Below are 26,180 nucleotides of genomic sequence, written 5' to 3'. Positions count from 1 at the left end.
TTTTGAATGGTTTGACATACAGAGTCGTGGGTGGTGTCATCAGACTCGGTATTGAGTCCTTGAACATAATTAGTGCAAATTAGGCCCGCCGCTTCTTCTGATTGGTCAATATTTGATAGTCCCTATTTTCTACTATAACTTTTGAATGGTTTGACATAGAGAGTCGTGGGTGGTGTCATCGTACTCGGTTTTGACTCCTTCACCTTCATTGGTGCAAATTAGCCCCGCCCCTTCTTCTGATTGCTCGATATGTGATACTTCCGATTTTCTGCAATAACTTTTGAATGGTTGACATGAAGACTCGTGGGTGGTGTCATCGGACTTGGTTTTGAGTCCTTGAACATAATTACTGCAAATTAGCCCCGCCCCTTCATCTGATTAGTCAATATCTGATAGTTCCTACTTTCTGCCATAACTCTTGAATGGTTTGATATAGAGAGTCGTGGGTGGTGTCATCCGCTAAATGTCCAGGCCTGAAAACATCTACATGCAAGTCATACAAGCACTTCCACTGCAGCCTGAACGTGCACAAGGGTGCAAGGGCCCATTCATCGCTGCTTGCAACTTTAATTAATGGTTGTTGTTGTTTTTTTACTTGTTTTTAGGACATGTTGCATGTTGCCCTTTTTTCACTATTGTCATGGCTTTGACTGCATAGATGGTATCTACATACATTTGTGTCAATGTTTCTCTCAAGTTTCTTACCCCCCTGTTAAGGAACAAAATACTTTTTTGTAATATTATCATTATATCCTAATACTTCACTTCAAAAAGTGTGTACTTTTCTTTTTACGTGACTGAAAGCAAAGCTGCAAATGATAAAGCTAAAAAGATGAGCAGCTAACTTGGAGGCAGGTTTTCAGTTCTAACAGTGCTACACTATCTCTTGAGCACCATAATTAGCAACACAGTGCTCCCCTGATATTCAGCGGGAGGATCTGCATAAACCGAGAGTCAGACAATTAATCCTCATCTGGCTTAATTTTGACAGACGATAAAGTCTCTCTCTGAAACAGACTATATTATGGTTTTCCATTAATTAGCAAATACCTACAATTCTGCCTGGAATAAACACACAAAATCACATTGTTTAATATTTGCTCTCAATTACCTCCTACTTAACACCAGATTCCACACCATGCTGCTTTTCCGGCAGCCATCAAATCCACCACCTTCCTTTTGAAGTGCTATCCCGACGTTAGGCCCTATCTCTGCATAAATCTATCTGTAGCTCCGGGTAATGAGCCTATTCAAGCTAAGACGGTGAGTCAGTCACTATGATACACGCTGAGAGCTGCTATTGTGAGTAAAGGAACTATAACATGCATGCATATAGTCCTACCACAAACACATTTACATTTTAGGCACAACTACTTCCTGAAACTGCTCATTTTATGTAACCTCAAAACTGTATATTTTATGCACCGTTTTAACTTTTTGAGTATGTCTTCTACTATAATACAAGGTGGGTTTCCTGACCTAGTTAATGGTTATTGAAATTGTTACAAAAATAAAATATGAGATGTGGAGCATGTGTAGGATTATTTTTCTAACCTCTTGTTCTAAAAAAAAGGAATGTAAAAAGCAATCATATCTGCAGAAGATTTTAAGGTCTGTGTCTACTAAAGTAAAAAGGTCAAAATGTAATCAATCTGAAAGATTTTTCATAGAAACAATGCAATTAAATGATAAGAAGTGGAGTGTAGCCCCAGGGTTTTGCAAGTGTCCTTGACTGTTGCAACCAAGTGCCATCGTCAAACTAGTCTCATACATAAGTAATGCCAATAGAGACCACTTAGTTGTGGGCACATGCGGTGGGTAGTATGTCGAAATAGCAGGGATTGCTAGGTGCTAAATGCATTTCAAGGATGAAATACAAGTGAAGAAAAGAAGCTGCCTGTCAGGAGCTCAATCCCATTACCTTTGCAACAAACTGGTGAACAGAAATGAAATAACCTCCGGGATTCTGTATTTTTGCTGCACAATTTCTCATGACTCTTTTTTTTCCTGGAGTTCAGATGGAGTGGCCAGCCTCTGAGATGGCTTACAAGGAGCACTCTGCAGCTCTGGATAGTATCAGGAGACACTTATAGTCACTACAAGCTCCAAAGAGAAAAAGAAGATTGACAAACCTGTCATAGTCTTGACAGATCTCCCCCACTGCAATCAGAGCCTTCAAGTACTCGTTAGGTTGGTATGGGTTGATGTAGTGCAACGAGCAGCTGTTCCTCGGATCTCCGTTGGAGGCTGTGAAGTCGATGGCAACCTGGTAGAGATCATTTTAAAAAGTCTGTGACTTTTTTTTTAACTACCAGCAAAAGTTGTTTAGTATCTTACAAACCATAAGGAGTGAGGGAGTCGGAAATATGATAATGGGAGATTAATTCATAGGATAAGGCACTTTTTCACACCCACATAGGCTTAAAAGTTGCAGCTCCCATAAACTGTAGATCCATGCAGGAAACATCTCTACCACAGCAGGCTTCGTGATTATTATTCATTGTTTTTTGTAATCCAGCAAGGCAGCAGGAATGAGTATCACAGAGGGCAGACTAACGGGCACCATTTGGAAAAGTTTTCAATATGTTCCATGAAGCTTCCTAAAACAATAAAAGTAACTGTACTCACAATCAAAAGCGCATTTAAGGGATACAATGAAGACATTGAAGAAATATTATGATTGTAAAACCTCAATAACTTGGATGATTAGGTCATTTTGCAACCTTGCAATAATTCAGTTACAGTGGTTATAAGGCTGACATGTCAATAAACACAGACTCAGTTTACCGTAAAATGAATTTGGCATCCTCCCATAATGTAATCTAGGAAGGAGTAGACTCTGTGAAGCTGCGGGAAAAGAAAAATAAAATATCATACTTAGAAGCAATGTTTGAGTCTCAGAGCAAATGTTTGTCTAAAGAGAAAAATTGTTCTGTATCTTATAAAACATAAAAGCACATTCAAAATGTATCTTTTAATACTTTAAATAAATTCAGGGTGCTCCTTAAAATTGTTCAAAGTCTTGTAAAAGCCACAGGGTCCAGTTTTCTTGTCTAAATCACAGTCCTGAGATAAAACAATTAGGGACTAACTGATTCTGTTCCTTAGGCGGTGTGTATTGTAGTAAACATGACATGTTCCTGCAGCAGAGTCCTACCTTAAGTTCGGTGAGAATGACAACTCCTGAATTTTTATAGTTTCTCTTCTTCTGTTTGTACTTGGGATTCACACAATCCCACGACACCTTCAACAAACCAAAAGTCAAAGACAGAACTGAAGGAACTGCTTATTGGATTCTGCATCACATGAATGCACAAAGAGTTTGTTTTCATGTGCGCTAGCTTCCTACAGAATAACACGAGGTGCACATTGGACATAGATGAAGCAGTTACACAGCCGCCTCTCATCCACTTTGTTCTATGCCTAAATTCACTGACCTTATTTCCACTGGAAATTTTTTGCATGTCCCTGAACGTGGCGTAGAACTCGCCAATGAAATCGTGCTTTCCCCTGGAGTCATAATCCCACACTAGGCACTGTGACACACACAGATATCACTGCTTATTGGCTTTGTGTAAAATTGTTAGGTCATGAACAAATATTGGTCCCTCAGTTATCATGCATAACTGATTCTAGTGATTTAGATAGTTGCTGATCCTGGATGTACAGGTCTTAAATATGTCCTACCTTAAGCTTCCTCTCTTCATTACAGCTGCACAGAGACATGAGTGATACTTTGAAGGGTTCCCACACTGGATTCAGGTTGTTTTTAATCACCTTTTGTATTAAAAGCACATTAAAAAAAAGGAAGTTTAATGTTAAACAAACAGCTGTTGATGAAGAAACTGGAGAGAAAATGCAATGAGCATACCTCAGTTCTGTGGACAAGTTGTTCAGTTTCATCATCATTGATTCGATATATTTCCAAAAATGGGTCTGACTTGCTGAAAAGATCCTGCAGAAGCAAAGATAAAGAAATGAACAAGCCAGTCACCTGTAATGCCAGCTTTCCCTGACACAAGTGGTTGACTGGAAAGTTAGAAAGTATATTTAATCCAAATATTGTCCTGGTCACAGTACCGTATGTGAAATTACTTCTCAAAATGTGTAGTTTGTATGTTCTCCCCACAATGTTGCGTGTTTTCTCCAGGTAGGCTGAATGCCAATTTTAAACAGATTGCAAGAAAATGTGTGGTTGTGCATGGTTGTTTGTCTTGTTTGTCTCTGTGACCCTATGATGGACTGGTAATCTAGTCCAGGATGTTGCCCACATTCCACTACAGACAGGTTTCAGCTTTCCCGTAAACCGCATGATAAAGGATAAAGCAGATATAAAAAATAAATAAATGTAGAATAATAATCGTGTTAACACAATGCCATCTGTAATGATCTCAGAGAAGCAAATATTGGTGTCCATCACTTTGGGAAAGAAGATAAGGTCAGTCCATTCTACGGTGAGAAAAACTATTCACAAAGAAAAACATTCAAGACAGCTGCCAATTTTCATAGGGCCCTTCATGGTTTACAGGAGGATGTTTCACCGTATGTGGTGGAGAGTGCAATTTCATCTGCAGTCATGTGTTGGGAGACCAGTATTGGAGCCAGTGACCTAAAAAAGCTGGACAAACTGATGAAGAACGGCTGAGTTTGTGATGGGTACTCTTCTGAAGTCCCTTGAGGTTATTCTGCAATGAAGGATGTTGCAGAAGTTGTAACATAAAATGTACATCTTCTGTACAAGACATTGATTCAACAATGAGGTCTTTAACTAAAGAGTTTTCTGCACTGTAGACTATTACAGGAGATCATTCCGAACAACAACCAAAACTTTTTACGACTGTCACACTTTATAATACTGAGGGACGGTGAGACAGCATGGTGGTGTGGAGGTTAGCGCTGTTGCCACCAAGCGAGATCGTTCCACTTAGACTCCCAGCATTTCTGTGTGAGGTTTACATGCTCTTATTGTGTCTGCGTGGGTTTTGTTTTCCCTCTGAATCCCTCCTACAGTCCAAAGACATGAATGTTAAGTCATGTACTGATTCTAAATAGTCTGTAAGAGTGAGTGTGAGTGTGCATGGTTATTCGTCCCTGTGTGGGCTGACAGAAATGTCCAACGTCCTACCCACGAAGAGCTGGGATAGGCTTTAACCCTCCCATGACCCCAAAAAGGATTTAAGTAGGTACACAAACATGAATAAATAACTGCAAAAATAAACATGGTTTCCCTTTGGGGATTAATTAAGTATTGCTGAATATCATAATCTATGGGGTTTAGTTAGCTGTTTAAATACTGAAGCTGATGAAAGCATTTTAAGAAAATGACTGCACAAGTATGGGGATGAAGGCAATGTCAACATAGGAGGAAGGTTTTACAATTCAGCATCTCTTAATTTTATTTTATACACTACATGGACAACTGCCCTTAACATTTGTCACTGATAAGGCGGATTCAACTTTAGAAAATCTGTTAGAAGCGTGGAGAAGGTCAGGTGTGCGTTTGTGTGAGCGCTTAGGTTTTGTTAAATAAATAATACAATGTAATATATCATGTGTTGTTGTTGATCTAAGTGTGAATTTGCCTAATCGTATGAAAGAGGGTGTTCTTCATTTTACCTTGACTGTACTTGGCATTGGCATATATCGCACTGACAGCAAATGACGGCATATTTCTTGGAGCTAATGAAACAAGGTGCCAGACGTCTGCATGGAGCTATGATTAGGTTTCCTCCGCATGGAGGAAATTCCCATTTTATAACTGTGTGTTACCATAATATTTTGCAAAAATCCATTAAACTCTGGTGCTGATATTGATGACTTTTTTAAATTGTGAGAAACGCCACTGGCCTTTGCCAAATGCTCAGGGACTTATACACACACTTGCAGGATATTTTACAAGCCTCTAACCTGTGGTATTTTTCTAGTTATTAGAATCATTACTCACATGCTCATCTTTTTCACATTGCTGCAGTTTTATTCCCTTGCACTTTCCCTATATAACCATCTATTTAGTCTATAAAGGTCTTTATTGGTATCATCAACATAGGTCGAATTTCTTGGCAAGTAAAGAATTAAAATATTATTTTGCACTCCATGACTCAGAAGTTATGTCCATTGATGTCATCAGTGTAAGGAAAATAGCCACTTGGCTTAAAGGAAAGCATTCAAAACATTGTATCCTTTATGATTATTCGTGGTAGCCTTGAATCATGTTGTATGCAAGCGTCGGCAAGCAGAGGCTACACTGATTATTTAGGTCGATTGATTCTTCAGTGAGGAAAACCATTTCTGTTGAGTAAGTCAGTGCGTACATGTGTGGCTGTGGAATTTGGGTGGGTGAGGGTCTTTGTGTACACGGGATGAGACAGTTAAGGATGCATTTCCCGCCACATTAGCAAGATACATTTCCTGAGGGATTGGAGGGAGGGGGAACAGTGCTGTAGCATCCTATTTTTGTTGCCATGACAACTGTTAGCCAGTGGCGCCAGTTCCATGAACTGATGAGGCACAGATGTCAAGATTTAATCTTTGGCGTACAATGACAGCGTTAATCATGTTAATCATTACCAGTTACATCATATTTCCTGATAAAAGCCTCTGTTCACCAACCTGTACACTCCATACCTGTGAATAAATGCTGCAGATTGAGGTGATATGACTGATGAGCAGATAACTAGAAACACCAGACTGCTTCATTCTTTATCTGGTGGTGTTTCTGGATGAACTCGTTCCTGCAAGTGGACTGTCACAGCTAATTAGGACCTTAACAAAACACCTAACAAAGGAGAACGCCAACATTTTACCTCGGGAAACTATGGGTTTGTCTCCTGTATTGTACAGTCTGTCTCTTTGTTTTCTTTTCCATTGAGTTGTAGCTAATTTTAAACCTGATTAGGTTTAGGACAGGATAATGATCTTGTTTAAAAAAGAAATAAAAAACTTTTTTACAAAGTTCTTGTGCAACTGGCCTGCATTAGAGTCCTACCTATGCCCTTCTGCTGCCCATATTTCCCTCCTCCCCATCCCGGTTTCCTGTAGGTTTACTTTTGATAATACAGACCACTAGTGGCACACAATCTTAGATAAGAAATAAAATGTAAACAGCCTGGGTTTATTCATGGATAATTAGTCAGGGACACACAAAAAAACAGACACAGACCAGGTAAAAGGTAAAATCAGACAGCAGTCCAGAATTACACAAGGAAGAAGATCCCAGAACAGGCAGAGATAACACACACACACACAGATGAATAGACAGAATATAAAAGGAACTCTGAAGCCTGACACACTGTTATAAAGCTAATCTGACACAAGAAGCCAAGGAATATGAATAATCAAGTGACTCATGGCTAACTGAGCGCAGGTGTGAGCCGATTAAATAAACACAAAATAACTCTGAAGCAAAAGTTGCAGAAAGTTATACAGGATTGCAAAATAAGACGGGTAGTGGATGTCAATCAGACTGAAATATATGATAAAGAAGAAATCATTTATTTTTTTAAATGCTCAGACCCAGCCTGCCCATCCATACCAGCAGCCCCCGGTGAGCTGTGTGTGTGTGGGGGGGGGGGGGGGGGTCTTTAGACTCTATGAAGCAAAGATATTTTTATCTTCATTTATTCTTATCTATTTCATGCCTGCAAAACATTTCAAAACACACTGGGACTATAATGCTTTCAGCACTTTTAATGTTTCCTTTGCTCCTCATTAAACACTTAAGGTGTTCTGGCTGTGTTTAATTTCTTATTTGGTCCCATTCTTGCTACAAACACTTCTCAATGTGTTCAACAGCATGGGCGTTGTTGTTGCATTTATTCATTTAAAAAAAATGTTCCACACAATCTCTACTGAGGAGCTGCCAGGACTGCAGACAGGCGGGCCGAGTTCTTATACCGTCTTTTTCTTCAGCCATGCCCTCGTAATGTGTGCAGTAACTGTTTTCCATTGTTGAGAAAAAGAAAAAAAAAATGTGAGAAAAATGCATTTATGTATCTTGAAAAGATATAGGGCCAAATCCACAAAGAATAGATTGTGCAAGCAAATAGCGCTGTGAATTGCGCCGCATTTGCCCCGCTTTAAGGTCCTATTCACAAAAGATTTTGCTCTAATGATATGCCGGCGCAAACACGCCCATAAAGTTTTGCAGCTGAGTGCAATTTTCCCTTGTCTGAGTAAGTGAGCGGAGCTGTTTCCAGTGTTCTCCATATTTCAGCACACAGATTGGTCCATAATGAAAACTGCAGAGAGCACAACAGCCTCAACTTTCACGTATTTGTACTTCTCTAGTATTTCGCATGTATGACATAAGCTAATGAAATGTCAAATGTTAAGAGGCTGTGCGCATTTACGCACAAGGCACAGCACCGGTAACTTCATTAACACCGGATCGGGATCAGATCAGGATCTGACGGTAATTCATGTTCTGTGTTTTGCTACACACACCTACCGGTCAGCTGTTAAACACACACATTCTAGATTTATATGTTTATATGGTGGAATTGTTTGTAATAAAGCAGCCCCTTACTGTATGGATGAATTCTGAGCTCCGTCCTGTTATATTTTTTTTTAAATCCGAGATAAGTCCACAACCCCACTTGATCTGACTGTCTACAGTCATGTCTGACTGTAGATTTCACCCTTAATATCATTCAGTATCACACAGGCTTGAATGATATTGAAGAGAGAGAGAAACAGAGACAGAGGGGGAGTGAGGAGTGAGTTTGCGCGCAGTTAATACACGCTTCGAAAAGACGGTATTTGCTCCACTATTTTTGCGTGTGGCAAATAGCGCTGGCCTTTGTGAATTAGACGGTTTTTGCAATGAAGCTTATTTGCATAGAAAGGGGGCAATTTTGTGCCGAATGTATGAATATTACCTAATTTACATGCATGCAAATGGCACAGGCGCACCATGACACTATTTGCTTGGCAGCGCAGTTTGTGGTGCAATTCGCCCTTTGCGGGAATTAGACGCTCTCTTTTTGTCTCATTTGCACCGGTTTAGCGGCCGCAATCCTTTTGTGGATTTGGCCCATAGTCTTAAAGGCAGGACATGTTGGTTTTTAGTTGCCATTGTTTCTTTCTAAATTTACTTGAGGGTCAGGTACTGGGTCAGATTGTAATAGACGCTGCAAAACTAAAACCGAATTGATCTTAATTGAATCCTAAAATCCCAATGTACTATTCTGCATTAAAACTGTCATTGCTAAAGTGCCAAAGAGCTTGACTTTTGTGACTTTGGACTTCTCCCTAAAACATCATAGATTCGGATTAGATTTACCACAAGCATTTCTCAATAGCTTCTTATGCTTGCACTTACAAACATTTACCAACATGGTTGTATCAGCTATTTATGAATCCCAGTTCCTGATGACTTAACATTAGGGATCGTAGATAATGGATTTCCAGCTTGACTTGTCCTCTTGCTATTTATGCACCAAAATTCCACCAGATTCATTAAGTCATTTGATAATAATAAAAAATAATAATATAAATCAATAATAAAAATTCCTTCCAATCTTTCTTCAAAGAAAATTGTTTTAAAATTGGAATTTTCATCCTTTCGTTGACAAATCGGAGATTAACTGTCCAACTATTAACCTTCAAGACTCTGCTTGTCATGATTAATGTATAACTCATCATTAATCATTATCGGTGGCATTATTTGTTAGAAATGACATCATTATTATTTTCCACCTCTTTTACCAGCACTAAATTGCTCCTGTACCAAATTTTTGGGAATTGTGTTGAGACATGAAATGCAAAATTGGGTGAACATTATGGAAGAATCAGCCCTTTTCTCCTTTTCATTTGGTGCATTTTTTTTTATCATTCCAACTTGTTTGATTTGGGTTTCACCGCTGTTTTCATATTACAGTTCAGTTTCACTGTTAGAGCTGCTGTAAATGTCAAACTGTGGTTTCCAAGATAAATGTACATGCTGTCGGCACCGTTAAGAATCAAGGTCAAACCATGAGGCCGCCCTCCTGAGGCTTTATCCTTAGAACATGGTGTGACTTCAGATCATCAGAATTGTAAGCTCCTGCTGTTTTTTGTTTTTTGTTGTTTTTTTCTCCTGAAAAATGCCCTGGGGAAAGTTTGAAGATGTAAGAGCCAGAGCAGCTGATGTCCTGTCTAAAAGTGGAAATAGTAACATTTATTTCACTCCTGATCACGCTGAATTGCAAAAGGATTGACATGTTTGATCATTATGTTCTCAAATTGTCATTCTACTGAGCAAGCACAACAGTTGTGTTTTCACTTTTTTTCTGTATTTTGAACTCTTATGAGTGGCTCATATCAACGCTAGTGAAACATTGTAGGAGCTTTTAAAAGCTATACTACAATGTCATACAAAACATTTCACATTACCACAACTCCTACAGCTGTGTAGTGCTATTAAAACAGTATCTAATCAAACATTGATGTTGGGTCCTCTCACCTTATCATCAAGCTTCTTGGCACAGAAGAAGAGCTCCACATACCCATTGTTGCCAGAGATTTCCTCAGCATGCACCTGGAATGAAATTTGAGAGAGATTTGTCAGCATTTAAAAAAAAATCATTTTAAAATCATTTTTAAATCATTTTGCTTGTTAAAATGTATCCATGGTAAATTTCTATAACTTAAAAATGTGATGTTTATTCCAGAGACACAAGTTTGAACCTTTCAAAATCGCAACTCCTGCAACTCAGTCACTACTCTGGACATACAACCTTCTGATAGACGGTGCACATTTTAAATAAATTAATCCAGTTAATTAATTTCAGTCTTGATTTAAAAAAAAATCCCATGTGAAGTTGTCTTCAGAAAAGTTCTTTCTGCAGTAAGACCGGAGCCCTGCATTGAATCACTTTGCTTTTAGTTTGAGAGCATCTATAAACTGGTCAACTGACAGATATACTTAGGCTTTTTAGATAAAAGCTTATAAACGCTCTCTAAATGCATCCATAATGGATCACTGAAGACAAAACATATTTATGCAGCTATAAATGTAGGTAGATTAGCAAAGAAATTACATTGTAAACCTGAATATGAAACCTTCTCCAGAACAACAGCTTCGGTAATTCAAGCAGATCAGATGAAGATGTACCATGGTGGAAAACTAAACTGAAAAAATCCTTCTTTCATTTTGTACATCTTTATATTTTTCAATAATATAGATACTGGGCTATTGTCTTAAATTGTGGATTTAATTTTCTTATACATGGAAAAGTCACCACACTCAAGTGCAAGAATAAAGATGACAAGCCGGCTTCTGCTTTGTTTCTTTAGTCTCTAGTCTCTAGTCTCTACCAAAGTTCAGGCTTGCAGGTTTAAGAACCACCGATCACCCTCTGCTGCTCCTACTGTGCCCTCCTCCATCCTCTAGGAGAAACTGCCAGAAACCATGCATCAAACTCCGGGAACTGCGGCTACGCAGCGAGCATGTCCATGTCTACAAAAAGCCTGACAGTGATGACTTGCAAAGTGAGAAACATGCGAAGTTTATCAGACAGCTTGTCTTGACAAGCAGCAAAAGAAGGTGAAAATCTTTGTAAAAAGTGAAAGCAGAGGGCCAGAGGGTGTTTGTGTGTCTTAAATTTCTATCTTTCTTGCGAGTGAGAGCTTACATCTTGAATGGTGGCTCTTGTAAGTGAGGTTTTTGTTGTTTTATATAAAAATGATTGAAATCAACTTGTCACAGCTGAGGATATGGTTTTTATAGTTTCTAAACCTTTCTGACATTTCACTGATTTATGTAAGTGTGAACTGGACCTCTGCCTCTGATGCAGCATACCCCTGGAACTTTGCAGTTGTGTGGTCCAGTTTTGCCAGTTTTAGTTTCCGTTGATTTGAGATGTTATTTCAAGTGGAGTGCAGTCCTTTTACATACTTTGACTGCAGCATGCAAAAAAAAGAAAAAGAAAAGAATCCCCAAAAAGTCAAAAGAGTCATGTTTATTCAAAGGGATACAGCTACTGGCTACATTACAGTGAAGTGCGTTGTAACAGCGAAAGCTGGTCCTTCTTTCTCGGTTATATTAGGCATCAGCTGGTAAACAAATCCACATGTATATTCGAGACCCTGTGGGCACGGCTCTCATACATACAGCAGTGCTGAATAACACCGAGCAGCAGGCAGACAAAAAAAAAAGAAAAAGATACAATTTTTCACCATACTATATATTTTCTGTTGAATGCACATGGCACTTTGTCACATTGATTTACACTTTCTGAGGATGTTGTAAGATGAGATTTCCATAATGTAGCAGCCTGTGCTGCAAAACCCAGCAGGGTTATCACATCCCCAACATTTCACAAAGCTTAACAGCAAAAGTAAAAAAGTGTTTCACAAGACACAAGAACAGAGCAGAAAACAAAAAAAGGAAAACAAAACAAAAAATACGACAAAATTATTTTAAGAAAATACGCAGAACTAAAAAATCCAGCAAGAAAGCAGAAAACATAATATTCCAGAAAATACATTTCACTAAATGAAATGTAAAAAAATAAAATTGACTTTTTTTCCCCCCTATGGGGACCTAAAGAGAACAAAATGTTGTTTGTTCCCTTTGTTGTATTTCTATTGTCAGTATAGAAATATGATCATATCACCCAAAGCGACCTCATCCCTATGTGTCCCGGTCACTGTCGGAGGAGGGGCCACTTCTCACATTAAAAAGTAACCTGTCCCCCTGTTACATGTAGTTATTCCAGAGATCTAACACAGATATTTATAAACTCTCCACAGCTATAATTATCATATTTTTGCATTTTTCCCCCAAGTTTCACCATTCTGACATTAATTTAATGAGCTAAAGTGCAGCTCAGTGCACAACTCAGCTACAGTTTGGCAGAAATATCCTTCCTGTTATTATTCTCTAAATTCCTTGTTATGTCTAAATTGGGATCCAAATAGTCAGATATGCCTATCAACTTGCTCTTGCCCATTAACTATTGCCTTACCAAATCCTGGTCCACTAAATTATAAAATACATCATGCCGCTGCAATGAATCCAGATGAACAAAATTGCACTTTGCATGTTGTTGCCTCTTACCCAATCAACCCTAACAATCAGAGTTACTACCTAATGTTGGGCTACCGCCCATGTGATTATGAAGTCATGTGTGATTATGAATTCATGTGTGATTATGGACTCATGGCAGTCAGGCTTTGACCAGGCTACCAGGCCGGATTTCAGGCCTTGGACCTAAGCCACCCTAAAGTTTTACGACACCGTGGCCACACGGCTTGGAGCAACGGAAAAACCCCTGGACACGAAGGCCAGCCAGGATTTGCATATGTGGCCCCCTTGGTGATAAGGGACCACACTCTGATTGGACAAGGACCTCAAGCTGCAGGAAGGAGCATGGACTTCCTGGGCGCAGCTATAAAAGAGCAAGGCCCCCCTCTCTCGACCTCTTCTCTCTTTTCCGCCTTTCCTCTCACCTACAGGTCTCTGCTGTAGCACCAGGAGCGGCTTTCTCCTTTCGTGACCGAAGGAGCGTCCGTTTTGCAGCGCTGCACGAGTGACCCACGCGGTTCTGAGCCCAGAAAGCCAAACCGGGACCCTGCATTGCCTCGATGTGGACGCTTTCGGACCGATCCGAAGTTGAAGGAAGCCAAGCTGCTGTGCCCAGCTGCTGTGCCCCCCCAATCCGCAGCACAGATAACAGGAGGGAGTGAGTCGCTTTATCAGGGTCCCCTGCTGACCATAACCACCCAGCTGTTCACCAAGGAAGGCTGACCGGTCAGACCAAACCACCCTTTTTTTTTCTTCAACTACAAAGATCCACGTAAGAGGCTGTTTTTGGTGTCTGGGCAGAGAAAAATTAGTAACACACTTTAAAAGTTAGTTTACGCTGTGAGCTGGACTGCTGATCCCGTCATAGTTGTGTTTATTAACTTAAGTGTTTTTGTTTATCTTCTTATTTGTCTACTGCTGCATCCACATTGCGGGATCGTGATAACATGTTCCTCTACAACAGAAAACAAAGCCCTTCCAAATTTCCCGGTTGAATGACCAGAGCGCACGTGTGAAGTTTAGTTTCACAGTGGTGCATTTCTGTGTGGGAAAGATCAGAAGGTCTTGGGTTTCTGGTAGCGAGGAATTATTTAAGGCTGTCTGTTATTTTACTTTTCTTCTCTATTTCGCTTTTCCTCTCCTACTAATCCCCACACACAGACACTTCTCTCTGTCATAAATTCCCGAGCCATTCTGAGCTACCGACACACACACACACACACACACACACGCATACACACACCCACACACGCATACACACACACACTAGTCACACACCCACATGGATGACTGGAACTTTTTGCATTATATAATTTCTGTCCCTGTTTACGTATGTGGACCATCAGACTTTGTTCGAAGTGTTGCTTTACCACCCTTTTGACACTGGTGTAAATAAATTCTGATTGAAAGAAGCCGTCCTTGTTTATTTTACACATATTTGCCGCCAACGTTGGGTGCCGGAGCCTGTGTTCGGATTTCATCCTTCAATAATTAATCTTGAGACTGATTTTGCTGTAGTTATCATTTTCCTGGTAACGACCAGGTGGTGCCCCATTTCGATTAAGTCATTTGATAATTCAATTTGATAAATAATCTACCTTATTAATTATTAATAATTGTTGAAGGACAATTATTAATAACTCTCTTGATAACTGAAACAGCATCTACTTGTGGCACAACACTAATAACTGCAACCAAACCCTTAACCTAACTCAGCTTTAGTCATCTCAATAATTATATAAAAAACACACACACTCACAAATTACGTTAAGGTATAGCAACCAAGGAATCGATATTATAATCATTCATCACCAACCATGTCCCTTTTTGAGAGACGCTACAGCGAAACATAGTCCGCAGATCAATTTGGCCCAGTTTTACACCAGATACCCTTCCTGCCACAACCACGGGCAGACACACACATTCACACATGTTTTTCAGACAGTGGGAGGAAGGAAAACCACGCAAGCATAGGGAGAACATGCAAACACACAAACTAGACCCAGGAATCAAACCAGAAACCTTCTTGCTATGAGGCCACAGTGCTAACCACTAAGCCACCCTGCTGCCCCAAGAGTATTATCAATGCAACCTAAAATTAACATTAACATTAAATTAGCTGACATTAACCATGTACAGTAAAAACATGTTTGGTAGAAGGTTCTACATTATACCAAAGATACTCTATACAGAACGTCTCTGATTATACTAGTGCTCTGAACAATCTTTATTTGTGCCATTGCAACAGTCAGAAGATTTTCCTGTGTGAATTTTCATTGTTGCTCTGAAGACCATAGAAAGGTTTTAGCCACTGACTGCTGCTTAAATAAACTAGTGATTGGTTGATTGGGCTTTAAAACAGATGCCTCAGGGCAGTTCATTTATGTATCCAGCAACCCGGAGCTACATTTTCATGATTGAAGAATAGGGTTAAATTATTCCCTGATACTAAAAATGCAGGAGACTAGGACAATTAGACAATCAAACATTACTGATAGTGCAGCTGTCCATGGCTTTGCAGTATCTTGTTTGCGAACAAATTAATTAATTAGAAGAGCAGTTGACTGTTCTGTATTTCCACACAAGGTATAAGCTAGAGGGGAGCTTTGTATAATTAGGTTTATCCTGCCTTTATGTTACTAAGATGGGGGTTAACAAACCAGCTGCGTCTGTCTTCCACATCTCAGATGTGATATCTCATACCTGCACATTTCTTATGGATTTTCTCGTCCCCCCTCCATGTGTATTGGTATGCTTAACAGGAGTGGTTCCACACGGTACCGAAAATGGACAAAACCACTCATTGCAGAGAAGATGTTCACTTCCATGTGTTACTACCACAGAAAGCCACATCTTCACAATAAAATTGCATGACCAAGAAAAGTCAGGAAACTGCTAGGATACGAAACAAGAGTTAAAAAAAAAAATAAAAGAAATCCTTACTTCTACTTTCCATCACTTTGTCATCTGTTATCTAATATGCATAGTTGTATATTCAAAAGGTCAGTAAAGTCACAACAACATTGTAAGAGACCTACTGTGATGGTGGATTTGCCAGCATATTTCCCGTACTTCAGCAACAAAGGCTTCACCATCTTCTTTTGGGCCACAATCTGCAAAGAGCAACACAAGCAAAATATTGGTTTTCAGTCCCCAACACCAAAAATATTACTGTAATCAATCACCTCCTCTGTTACTCATAACAGTAAATGGACCGGCATTTGGTATTCATTTCCAACCCATACACAAGTGTCCCCAGCATCTGCCTACCTGTCCAAGAGTGCATTCCATGCCGCCCAAAAAGTCATCATCACGCGTCCCAATGCTGTGAGTTCCATGGATATCGTAGACTTCAAATCGCAGCTTCTGCACCTCCTCAAAGTAGTAATCCACAGAGAAAACCTTCCCAAAGACTGGATGCAAGTTGCTCTTGATCACTTCTGTCCTGTCCAGCTGGGAGGGAACACACTCAGTAAGTCTTTGAATCTTCATCCACGCCCAGGAAAAATACTTAAGCATTCTAACATAACTTATCATAATCGCCATATTGTCACCAAAGTGATAGTTGCCTGTGAAGAAATGAAACCAATTTGAAACCAATTTCACAGACCGTTTCCTGCATTAGTCTCCAGTGTAAATCATGAAATGTTACTTGCAGCATATTCATCTTCCTACTTATTTTGTGGAACAGACAAATGCAGAAGGGCAAATGTTATTATGTTGCATCCAGTGGATGACATGAGAGATGATTGGAGGGCACTGACATTTAATCGCAGCATAGAGAAAGCATCCACGCTCATCTTTAACAGCATGACAAGGGGAAACTGAGGGCCCCGTCTGCTTGTGGTGTTGGATTTGCTCTCACACAGCTTCATGAGTATTTCTGTGCTGCCCCTTTTTTTTCACGGGAAGAAGTTATCATTGAGTATGATGTTGAAGTGTGCAGAGCGTTATATGAAAAAAAAATGATGATGGAAATGTAATCACTGATACATTTATGGTGCCTAAGTCATCTGTAACTTTAAGGCACAAAGGGGAAGCAGCACTAGATCTACTAAAGGTGATTCCTGCAGCTTAAATGCCAGTAAATGAGTGAAGGAGATATTTATGAGTGGTCATCCAATATGTCACATCATTGTAATGCTGTCAATATTGAGGTCCAAACTTGTGTGTTATTATAGGTCCAGAATTGGGTGACAGCTGTCTCCATAGCTGATAACAGTCAAGATACTATAATTTCTAGTTTCATCAATGAACAACACTCATTCACCGTGCGCTGGTGGGAAAAGGAAAAGCACCTATAGACTATTAACTTCAGGGAAAGCTAATTAGTGTAAGTAAGATGTTTGCTTACCTGGAGTCCAATTAATGAAATGTGTTCAGGTCATGGCTCAGAGTTACTTAGATAAAAGACACTCTAATATTTTAAGTTTGCTGTTCATAAGAAGCATTTGCTGACTTGAACTATACCCCATAAAAATAAATTTCTGAGGACACACAATGAAAAGTAGCAGATATGCATAAAGTACTAAACGGTTGCAAAGCCAACATGTTTGAGCATCCATCAGTCCACAGTGAGACAAATGCCTGTACCACTTTCCATCGCCAAGGGGAAAGTTTACTAAAAAATCCTACAGCATAAAATCAGAGAGGTTGTCCATCAGTTGAAGATTAGTAGAAGTTGAGAGTGTGTCTCAACAATAGGACCTTAAGTATCAACCTAATTACTACACATAAGTGGATTCAGAACAGGAAACTCCACCTTTTGGAGTAGACAGGCCTTAATCCCATACAGCTGCTGTGGAATGATTTCAAGAGAGCCATTTACACCTGACACGGTTCATACTCTATGTCAGAGCTGAATCCGTTCTGGAAGGATCTGGTCAAAGGTTTGTCCTGAATGTTGTGCAGCTCTGATCCAGAACTGCTGAATGTGCTTTCTTGAAGTCATTGCTGTCAAGGAAGGTTCAACCAGGTATCATGTCCAAGGGTTAATTTACTTTTTCCACCAGTACTATAAATGTTTAATAGGTGTGTTCATGACATGAGAAAAAATAATTATTTGTGTTATCAACTTAAGCACATCTTGTTTGTCTATTATTGTGACTAAAGTAAAGATCAGGTCACATTTTATTGTAAATTTATACAGAAATCCAAGGTATATGATATATATTTCTTGGCGCTGTATATTATACATGGCAAGAAAATGCATTAAAATATATATATATATATATATATATATATATATATATATATATATATATATATATATATATATATATATATATATATATATATATATATATATATATATATATATATATATATATATTCTTTAAGTAGACAAATATTAATAATTATAAACGTGAATAATCTAAAACACATAGAAACAAATTTACAAAAAGTAGCACAAATTTAAAACACAGTTGGATCATCTGCTGCAAACTGTAGCTGTAGCCTTTAAACGGGACATTTTTGAATATTTTTACTGAACATTCAGAGATAATTTTGGAACTCAAGTAAAAATTAGGAAAAAAATGACACATCTGGAATAAAGCTTGAGGATTTTATGGTAACTCCAGAACCTTTCACTCCTGGGAAGTTGCCAGTATTGTCCATGTTGTGCAGCATTTTAATTGGCACTGATTATTCAAAATGAGAGACTTCTTTGTCATACAAAATTCTTGCTTTCAGAGAAAACATTTGACCCATTCAGGGTGTACCATACCACTAATCCTGGGACAGATGAGATAAGCTCCTGGATGGATGGATGGATGGATGGATGGATGGATGGATGGATGGATGGATGGATGGATGGATGGATGGGTGGGTTGACCGGTGGACGGGTATCAAAGTATACAGCCATTTTAAGCATCTACAGTGCATCAGTCCTGGTGATTTAAAGACTTTGTTTTAGAATGACGGGAATGACTCAGAATAACTGAGAGAAACTGTATTTGCTTGTGCTGAGCCATCCCTCTACGGGGACCAAAACAACAACATGCCTCCCACTTGCTTAAAAGCCTCTGCACATGCTCTGTTGTTATAACCTCTGTGATCTCACCGTACAACTTGAAATATCATATTCTGCTGTTCTTAATAATGTATCTCAACAGGTTATTATCTCTTTTTAAATTGTTATCAGTGTGTATGCTAAAGCAGAACACAGTACATTTGCGCATAACATAGTTGGACTGAAGGGCTGCACAGCTAATGGCTATTATGTTGTTGGTTTTGAGCATTCTTCTCTAAATGAAAATGATCACTTTGTCATAGTTCTAGATAAATAACCTACTATACCGGGAAACACTGGAATTAAACAAATGAACAACAACCCTCATTTTCCCAGCTTTCCTTGTATTGTCTTCCTGCTGTCTCGCTCACTCTTTGCGCCATCTGGATAGACAGATTTAGGATGAGCATGTTTGCTGATGAAGGCTCATCAGAGGTATGGTATAGGCTGTGCTGCAATATGTGATCCCTGTGTATTGCTGGTGTAGGGTCGGAAAAGTAAATAGATCTCTGTGTGATTTTTTTTCTATTAACCAACACCAGTAGGTAGGTTCAGCATTATATGTCGAGCATTACGACATGTTTCCCTTAAAAAAAAACGTCAACAGAAAGCTCATGTTTGGATGAATTCATGATCAAAGGAGTGTGTTTGCACAAAAAGATAAGACTGTAATAGCAGAACATGCGTCATCTTGACCCTGTTTTTGGATGTGTGTTTGTCCTCGTGGAAAAAAGAGCACAAGTGACTAGAGCTACACAAGATGAGTTCAGAGAAGAGAAACAGGCTGATATGATGATGATATGAGTGGGCTCTTTCTCTTTCTTAGTTACTGACATAAGTAAACAAATTGCTCCGGCAGTGGTACCACCCAGTTGTGAGGGATTTGACAGCCGAGTGTTGGACGACCACCGTACACTGTCATGACTGTTAAGATACAGATGGGTGAGTCTTAACACTCCAAGGATGGATGGACTCATTCTGCAAATGCAATACTGCACAGTGTGAGTTAGCTCATATGAATTTGCGTCAGTAATGGATGCTAAAAATAGCCACTCATGCAGTCATGCTATGCTGAACCCAGGTCAGTATCTCATGTTACACCCTTCTATCAAGTTAAAATCCAAGACTCTCCAGCACTGTGAGCCAATTGTTCTTATCTTCTCTTCCTATAAATAGCATCTTGAGATTATATATTGAAAAAGAAAATTTGGACATTATAGCAAGAGTTTCTAGCAAATGGCTTGTATGTGACAGACATCTAATTATGTTCTGCCATTTCCCAGGAAAGATTAGGCTTTTGTTAGATAAGAGTTCTGGTGACGAAAAGAAAAAAATCTATATAATTAGATATTTTCCACACTTTAACACATCCTCCATTTAGTGCAGACCTGCATATTGACCTTCCATAATTAGCTAAATGATAAATTAACAGGAAAATAAGAGACCTGCTGCCCGAATATGAGATCAGCTTCAGACAAATCCATCACAGACGTATCTGTCTGTGATATGTCACAGAACATACACTCACCGGCCACTTTATTAGGTACACCTGTCCAACTGCCCATCAACGCAAATTTCTAATCAGCCAATATCACGGCAGCAACTCAATACATTTAGGCATGACGATCTGCTGCAGTTCAAATCGAGCATCAGAATGAGGAAGAAAGGGTGATTTAAGTGACTTTGAACGTGATATGGTTGTTAGTGCGAGACCGGCTGGTCTGCGTATTACAGAAACTGCTGATCTACTGGGATTTTCATGCACAACCATCTCTAGGGTTTACAGAGAATGGTCCAAAAAAAGAGAAAATATCCTGCGGCAGTTCTGTGGGCCACAGTGTACCCCATCTTCTGATGGCTACTTCCAGCAGGGTAACGCACCATGTCATAAAACGCGTATCATCTCAGACTGGTTTCTTGAACATGACAATGAGTTCACTACTCAAACGGCCTCCACGGTCACCAGATCTCAATCCAATAGAACACCTTTGGGATGTGGTTGAACGGGAGATTCGCATCATGGATGAGCAGTAGACAAATCTGCAGCACCTGCGTGATGCTATCATGTCAATATAGACCAAACTCTCTGAGGAATGTTTCCACTATCTTGTTGAATCTATGCCACGAAGAATTAAGGCAGTTCTGAAGGCAAAAGGGAGTCCAACCCGGTACTATCAAGGTGCACCTAATAAAGTGGCCGGTGAGTGTACATGTATGACTCTAAGAGGGAAGACAAAACTATCTGTTTGTAAAGTAGTGACAAATGGAAACAGGCAGCATTGGCAGCATGGGAAAACTTAATTGACAGCTTTTCCAAAAGACAGCATTGCCCTCCCCCAAAAAGCAAAAAAAAAAAAAAACTACCTTAAGTTCACCAGACCATTGAAGGATATATTCTCTGGTGGCTCTTATATGACTATAAAGATTTTGAAATAGTGAGAGAGAATTATCAGTCCAATGTATATTATTTCATAGGTCAGCATTGTTTACTTTCAGAATCTCAAGCTTTTAAGGTTACGATAGAGAGAATGGTTGGGAAACTGCTCTCATATCTTGATGTGCAGTTATCTAACAATTGAGAAAACCTGCTCCAATCACCTGCATGTATTGTATTTCTCGTCAGGTGTGGCTCAAAACTATGGTTATTTTCACATAAAACTGTGCTGTTAAACATTTGTAGGTTGATATCTAAAAGTGAAATAGTTTAACCTGACTCAAGTGACAATATAATACAAAAGCGTTATCAGCATAATTATCACAGTGAAAAAATAGGACCATACCTCTGTCCACTGCCCATTGTTCTGTACCATGAGAACAACACAGGGGTCCGATTTATTCAGCGTGTCTCGGTCCAGCAGAGCTTTGCAAGACACGCGCAGCTCCACTTTGGAGACACAAGTAGCTGGACCACTGAGGCTGGTAGCAGGAGAGGTGGCCTCCTGAACGTCGTTCATCCTGGCTCTAGGTGAGAAGAGCTGCCAAGCGGTGCGATGAGAGGATTGGTGTAGCTCCAGGGGACGGGGAAAATCAAGTAATCAGCTGTCGGCTCTCAGTAAAGACTTGGCACACGCACGAGAGACAAGCCCTTTTGTCTTGGTACAGATGTCACAAAAAAAGAGAATTTCAATAAGTCCCAGGTGAACAAACCAAACCCAAGCTGTTATTATTCTATTCTCTTATGAGGAATGTCATCTCACCTCAGTAATGATGGAAGACAAGACATGAAGGAGACAGGGTGTGCTTTAAAGGGTTTAGTCAGATTCCTGCAAAGATTAATATGAGAAAGCAAAATTGAGAGCTCACTCTATTTTGTTGAATGCTCTCAGACACCAAAGGAGATATAATGTCATTTTTGTTTTTACCAAAGGTTGATGGAATTCCATGAGGTTTCAATTAAAACTATGGAAAATAATTTGGTTACAAAACTGATACGGTACAGAGTCATCTTTTTCAACCATGTCTTTAGACCTGGTTGTTCACAGTAGCCAGTTTATGGGGGTTGAGTGAGCATGAGTATCCTAGAGATACCATTCCCTTCTTGTCATTGTCAATGTCAATTTTATTTATAAAGCACATTTAAAAACGACCGAGGTCGACCAAAGTGCTGTACAGCATACAAGAGAATAAAACAATACCTCTTCTTCTTCTTCTTCTTTTTTTTGAGGTGTACTTTGCATTATCTGCTTCCGAAGTACAGTAAATAATGTCTATTTAGGTGGAATTATAAATAAGGGTCTGGATAATTCTGCTCTGATCTGCACCAGTGATCTAACAGTACCTTGAAAAATCTGAAGGAATCTGAGAAAATCTCCAGGTGGCCCCAAACAGAGAGACCGATTGTTTTCAATCTCAAGCTAAGCAGCTAGAGTTATGTTACCTTCCAAATAGAGGGATGGCAGTTTGACTCCAAGCCCTGTCACATGTCAAAGTGTTCTTAAGCATGACACGCTGCTGTGTGTGTGACTGCAGAAAACAAAGCACTCATACTGTATACAGACAGCACATATAGTGGGAAGTGTTGTGGTCTTCATGTGAATGGGTGGATAAAAAACCCATTGAAAGGTGATTTGGAAGATCTAAGAGGGGTTAAAATGCCTCTATAAAAGTGCAGACCATCCACTCACCTAAATAAATGCACTTAAGTACAGAAATTTTGATATTTCTTTTAATTGTCCCATTTAAAAAAAAGAGGATAGGAAAGACTATAAATAACAATAATTTTAACAAAGATAAAATCTCAAATTTTTGCAATGCCAAAAAGTAAAATCCAATAGAGAAACCAAAGTTATGTCCAAAACTTGCCAAAATCCCCTCTGCTGACGTGTCCTTGAGCAAAGCAGTTCTATCCAACTATCAATCACGCCAAACTGCTTTGAAAATGAATTAAGCTTTATCATTTACACATAATAAGTGTCACATTCTTAGGGAACGGAATCACCAGGGTTGTGAGGGTTTGGTTTTTCAGCACCACAGACAGCGCCCGGGCTTCTGCTCAGCAGCTGGAAACCTGGAAACCACCTCCCTAAAGGCTGATTTATGGTTCTGCGTTACACCAACGCAGAGCCTACGCCGTAGGCTACGCCGTAACCTACGGCGTAGGCTCTGCGTCGATTTAACGCGGCACCATAATTCACGCTTAAAACTGAACTCAAGCAGAGCTCTGAACGCAGCAAGTATCACCAAATTTAAAATACAGCTCTATGAATCTTACGACGCAAAAGTTCAAACGTAGAACATCTGCCAGTAAAAGCGAAATAATTCCACCTAACAAGTGAAAGGGCAGGACATACAGAAATAAAATGTTGCTCATCGGGGATGAGTTAATGATTCATCACAGCAGATTAACTCCGCAACAAATGTCCAAGGATTGTGAACACAGCGAATGGACGACCTAAACCGCTTTAGTTTTTTTTTTTTTTTTCCTAATTACATTCAACAAAACCTTGATTAGTTTAATATAAAAACAGAGTTTTTTTCCCCACTTCCAATTAAACACCCTACAGATCATTAAAAAAACAGAAATGCGTGATTGAGAACAGCAAACCGAACCGAAAGACGAATTAAAAGAGACAAAAGTGGCTCACCTGGCGCTGTTGTGTACTCCTGAAAACACTTGTTTAACCCGCTCCCATAAGCCCTGCTGGTGTGTTCCCTCTCTCTCCCGGAGACTCAGCTCTGCTCGGAGAGGATGGAGATGGGAGTGGAGGGAGTCCAGCTGCTGATAAGGGGGGGCTTTTTCGCTGGGACGCGATTATTTCAGTTGAAAGCAAAATTCTTATAAGAAGGGGAAACGAGACCGCTGGGGAGCTGCAAAAGCTGGCATCCAACACCTCTCACAAAGCCCTAAACCCGAGATAAATGCGAGAAATACGCACAAAGCTTTTGTGTGATTTGTGACAAAAGAGTATTGAAATTGTGACCCATGAATAAAAGTGTGAAATACAGTTCAAACTCGGAGAAATGTGTGCTGTATAACCCACCCTTTCCCTCTTTTTCTTTCCCGGAGCTTAGCTCATCTTTTTTGCAAATATGATTTAAATACAGATTTTGACAGATGTGCCTTTGTTTTCAGCAGGAGTAGCCTATACTTAGTCCATGGGCCAGAGCCCAAAATTTCACTTCAGAAAATTACATTTTAGATGCTGTTGCATATCCTGGTTTAGACTCATGTACAGGATATCTGTCAATGTTGTAATCTGTCTTTGGTATCATTATAAAGGGGACCTTTTAGAATTATTTTCTTTCCCGGAGCTTAGCTAATCTTTTTTGCAAATATGATTTAAATACAGATTTTGACAGATGTGCCATTGAGGTTTTTTTGTTTGTTTTCAGCAGGAGTAGCCTATACTGTGTAAAAAAAAAAAAAAACACACACACACACACTGTTGTCCACATGTAAGCAACCTGTGTGCATTGTTGCAACCTACCTGCTTATCAATAAGTTCTAGTAAATTCACGGACAACTGCATAAATAGAGATCTGCATCTGTATAATATTTTAAATGCATCACAATACAGATGGAAAAGAGACATCTGCATCTAATAAGCTACATGTTAGACAAGTATCTGAAGAAAACACACACACACACACACACACACACACACACACACACACACACACACACACACACACACACACAGTTATTTTAGCTGATAAACACTGTTCTGATTAAGGATAGTTGACTCTTCACCAACACAAATCTAACATGAGAGGCATGGGTTTTCTACATGTCAAAGCAAGTAGAGGCTCTAGATTGTCAGTTTGAATACAGGCAGCCTTTATCTAACCTTTTGTGACATAAAAGGACCAGAAAGCAAGTGAGACATGTCAAAGCCAAACTGGAGCACAAAAACACAGCGCCTCCAAAAGCAGAAAACTTTAGTAAATGCCCATATAATGTCTATAAAAATAAAATTAGTTTGAATTCATGATGTAGGGTTTCAATCTGTTTACATCTGTTGTTTCTACGTTACATAATGTATTGTTTCTACAGTGTTTATACAACCCTTCCTCTGTCCACCCACTAGTGTATTATTTGCATGAATGTATTTCCAGCCATTGCGTAACATCTACAGACCTCACTGGCAAAACAGCTGCTTTCAGGTTTCTGACAAACAGAAGTGTTTCAAAGATCCTGTACGTCTCACTGTTGGTTACAATATGAAGGCGTCAGTCATCACATTTTATCCTTGAGGGTTTTTTAATCTCGTAAGTCTAACGTGTCCTCAGTGAAAAGGCTTTTGTTTTTTTTGATCAATTTGAATGTTTGAGCATGGCAAAAATGTTGCAGAGATTGTGACTTTAGCTTAGAGTCTTTCACAGCAGGCAGGAAGGTCATCTGCATCCCTTCAACAGCATGATGAATTAAACACTTGTTTCTCTGATTTTTAATTATCTCATCAGTTGCAGTGATCACAGTGTGACTTGCAAAGCAAAACACACAAAAACAGCTTCAGCTTCCCTCACAGCTTGAGAGTGTTTGAGAGGGTTTGTTTTTTCAAGAAAACAAACAAATACATCCCCTATAGTCAACTCTTCTCCAGCGCTTTACAGCGACGCTGGCTCTTTTCTATGTGTATTCAGAGTTTGTAGGCAGCGTCAGCTGGGGCACACACCTGAGCCCTGTTACGCCACGGCTCCAAACATCTACCATCTGCTGCT

At 39.5% G+C, this 26,180-nt stretch overlaps 1 protein-coding gene across 2 annotated transcripts in view; it reads right to left on the bottom strand.

Moving 5' to 3' along the window:
• cpne7 (copine VII) overlaps positions 1-24,185 on the bottom strand; it is a 43,079-nt gene extending 18,894 nt beyond the window's left edge. Inside the window, exons 1-12 of one of the 2 annotated variants that reach the window (XM_061743309.1) lie at positions 24,104-24,185; positions 22,217-22,282; positions 21,800-22,111; positions 16,277-16,459; positions 16,045-16,119; positions 10,442-10,516; positions 3,872-3,955; positions 3,688-3,777; positions 3,438-3,536; positions 3,158-3,244; positions 2,788-2,847; positions 2,133-2,266 (exon numbers count right to left, since the gene is read on the bottom strand). In XM_061743309.1, coding sequence (XP_061599293.1) covers positions 2,133-2,266; positions 2,788-2,847; positions 3,158-3,244; positions 3,438-3,536; positions 3,688-3,777; positions 3,872-3,955; positions 10,442-10,516; positions 16,045-16,119; positions 16,277-16,459; positions 21,800-21,973 — 1,061 coding nt within the window. In that variant the 5' untranslated portion in view covers positions 21,974-22,111; positions 22,217-22,282; positions 24,104-24,185. Of the gene's footprint in view, positions 1-2,132; positions 2,267-2,787; positions 2,848-3,157; positions 3,245-3,437; positions 3,537-3,687; positions 3,778-3,871; positions 3,956-10,441; positions 10,517-16,044; positions 16,120-16,276; positions 16,460-21,799; positions 22,112-22,216; positions 22,283-22,381; positions 22,413-24,103 lie in introns of those variants that run through there. The other variant, XM_061743317.1, reaches the window with a different exon arrangement.
• Positions 24,186-26,180: the final 1,995 nt, after the last annotated feature.

The sequence above is a fragment of the Cololabis saira genome, chromosome 2 (genome assembly GCF_033807715.1).
Source record: "Cololabis saira isolate AMF1-May2022 chromosome 2, fColSai1.1, whole genome shotgun sequence".
Lineage (NCBI taxonomy): Eukaryota > Metazoa > Chordata > Actinopteri > Beloniformes > Belonidae > Cololabis > Cololabis saira.
This window is presented reverse-complemented; position numbering and strand designations above follow the sequence as displayed.